We start from the raw sequence: 1,875 nt of genomic DNA, 5'->3' as shown, positions 1-1,875 counted from the left end.
AAGAAGGGGAGATAAGGACGATAGATGTTTGATAGGAAAGAAGAAGCAAACCACACCAGAGCACCCGCCAACCACCCACCAGATAATCCTCGTGGAACGATAGAAGAGTGTTTTATGAAAATAAACAATCAGACATTTACTACGTCAAAAAGCTCTTAAAACACGAGGTCCATTCCCCTTTGCTCTAAATGTGTATTTTTTTTTCTACACTAAGGCAGTGTGTGGTTTGCTCCTTCTTTCCTATCAAACATCTATCGTCCTTATCTCCCCATCTTCTTTTTTATGTTTGTTACTCTCTTGTAACACATCAAATCTTCTGGCAATCATATGACCTTATGCAGTTGCGAGCGTCGTAAAACCCTCTACTATAATAAATAATAATAAGGCAGTGTGGGTGATTGGAAGGTGCTCTGTTGTGGTTTGGTCCTTCTTTCCTATCAAACATCGATCATCCTCAATTCTCCATATTTTTGTGCTTGTGGCTCTCTTGTAACACCTCTAATCTTCGGCACTGATATGGCCATATAGTGCGGCAAGTGCTGTAAAACTCTTATTAAAAGGTTAAAAAATGGCAATCCTTCAGAGTGGCAGTCCCATGGCTGCCTCCATTTTTCCCCATTTTACTGACAATCTTCAAACTGTCCCTCTTCCTCCATCATTAAAAAAAAAAAAGAGAAAATTTTTTTAGTAAAAAAAAAAGAAAAAAAAAATGTGAGGCAGCGTGGAGAAATCAGGCGCTTGTCAAAATAACTACATAGGAGAAACAGGCATTTTTCCGCCAGTTTAGATTTCTTAAATCGATTTTTTATTTTTTGGCTTAACCTCTTGTATGTCCATATAAAAACACATTTCCATGGGAATTTTACTGAAAAATATTGATTAACGACACAAAGTATGTCATTTTCCACTTTTTAAGACTCTTTAGCAATTGAAGTTACTAAACTTTGGTGGTCATTTTCTTGCTAATTTCAACACAGAAACCACGCGCCCTCACTTCCTTCAATCGCAAATATCTTGAGTTCTATTCAAGATAAATGGATACTTATTTCATAAGAAGAAAGGCAAATAAACCAGCTTTCAGACGATACCAATAACTCCACATGTCCAAAAACTGACTACAAGAGCCTGATTTCACCACGATGCCTCACAAACTGATATGTGTCACGGCGCGGTGGAATCAGGCGCTCGTCAATTTTGGGGCATGTGGAGTTATTGGTATCATCAGAAAGCTTATTCTTTTGTCTTACTTTCTATGAACAAATGCCCATCTATCTTGAATAGAGGTAGAGACGAATATTTGCAATTGAAAGAGGTGGGGTGGCCTGCTTTCAGAGGTAAAATTTGCAAGAAAAGGGCCGCCGAAGTTTGGTAGTTTCAATAGCTTGAGAGTCCTTGAAAACTGAAATATCACATATTTTGTGCCTTTAGTAAACGTTTTCAAGTAAAATTCGGATGAAAATGTGTAATTATTTGGACATAAAAGGTGTTGAGCGTAAAAACAAAAATTTGATAAAAATGGCTAAACTGGCGGAAAAAAGCCTTTTTCTTCAAGTTCACTATTTTGACAAGCGCCTGATTTCACCACGATGCCTCACAAAATGATACCACTGTTCCTCACCCTTAGGTCTCAAACTGACGGTGCCAAAGTTCTGGATCTCGTCGGAGCTGACGAGGCCTTCAAACCGGTAGTACAGACCGTAGGGCTCGATCTGCCCCTGGAACTGTAGGTTGGAGTGACCCTCAAAGTGCTCCTTTTTGGTCCAGACGCTGCTCTCCGTGAACGTCAGGTTCTCTCCATCGTCCGAGACCACTGGAACAACATCACGTCAATTAGCACGATGGTGGGTTTGGGATTTGTTTTTTTAGAGGGTGGGG

General features: G+C 39.8%; 1 protein-coding gene across 2 annotated transcripts in view; it reads right to left on the bottom strand.

Annotated features, from left to right (window-relative positions):
- Positions 1 to 1,875, bottom strand: part of LOC101854187 — a 12,632-nt gene that overhangs the window by 2,969 nt on the left and 7,788 nt on the right. For both annotated transcript variants that reach the window (XM_005104653.3, XM_013086048.2), the window contains exon 4: positions 1,619 to 1,810. In XM_005104653.3, coding sequence (XP_005104710.1) covers positions 1,619 to 1,810 — 192 coding nt within the window. The remainder of the gene's footprint in view (positions 1 to 1,618; positions 1,811 to 1,875) is intronic.

The sequence above is a fragment of the Aplysia californica genome, unplaced genomic scaffold (assembly GCF_000002075.1).
Source record: "Aplysia californica isolate F4 #8 unplaced genomic scaffold, AplCal3.0 scaffold00430, whole genome shotgun sequence".
NCBI lineage: Eukaryota > Metazoa > Mollusca > Gastropoda > Aplysiida > Aplysiidae > Aplysia > Aplysia californica.
Note: the sequence above shows the minus strand (reverse complement) of the source record. Positions and strands in the feature narration are given on the sequence as shown.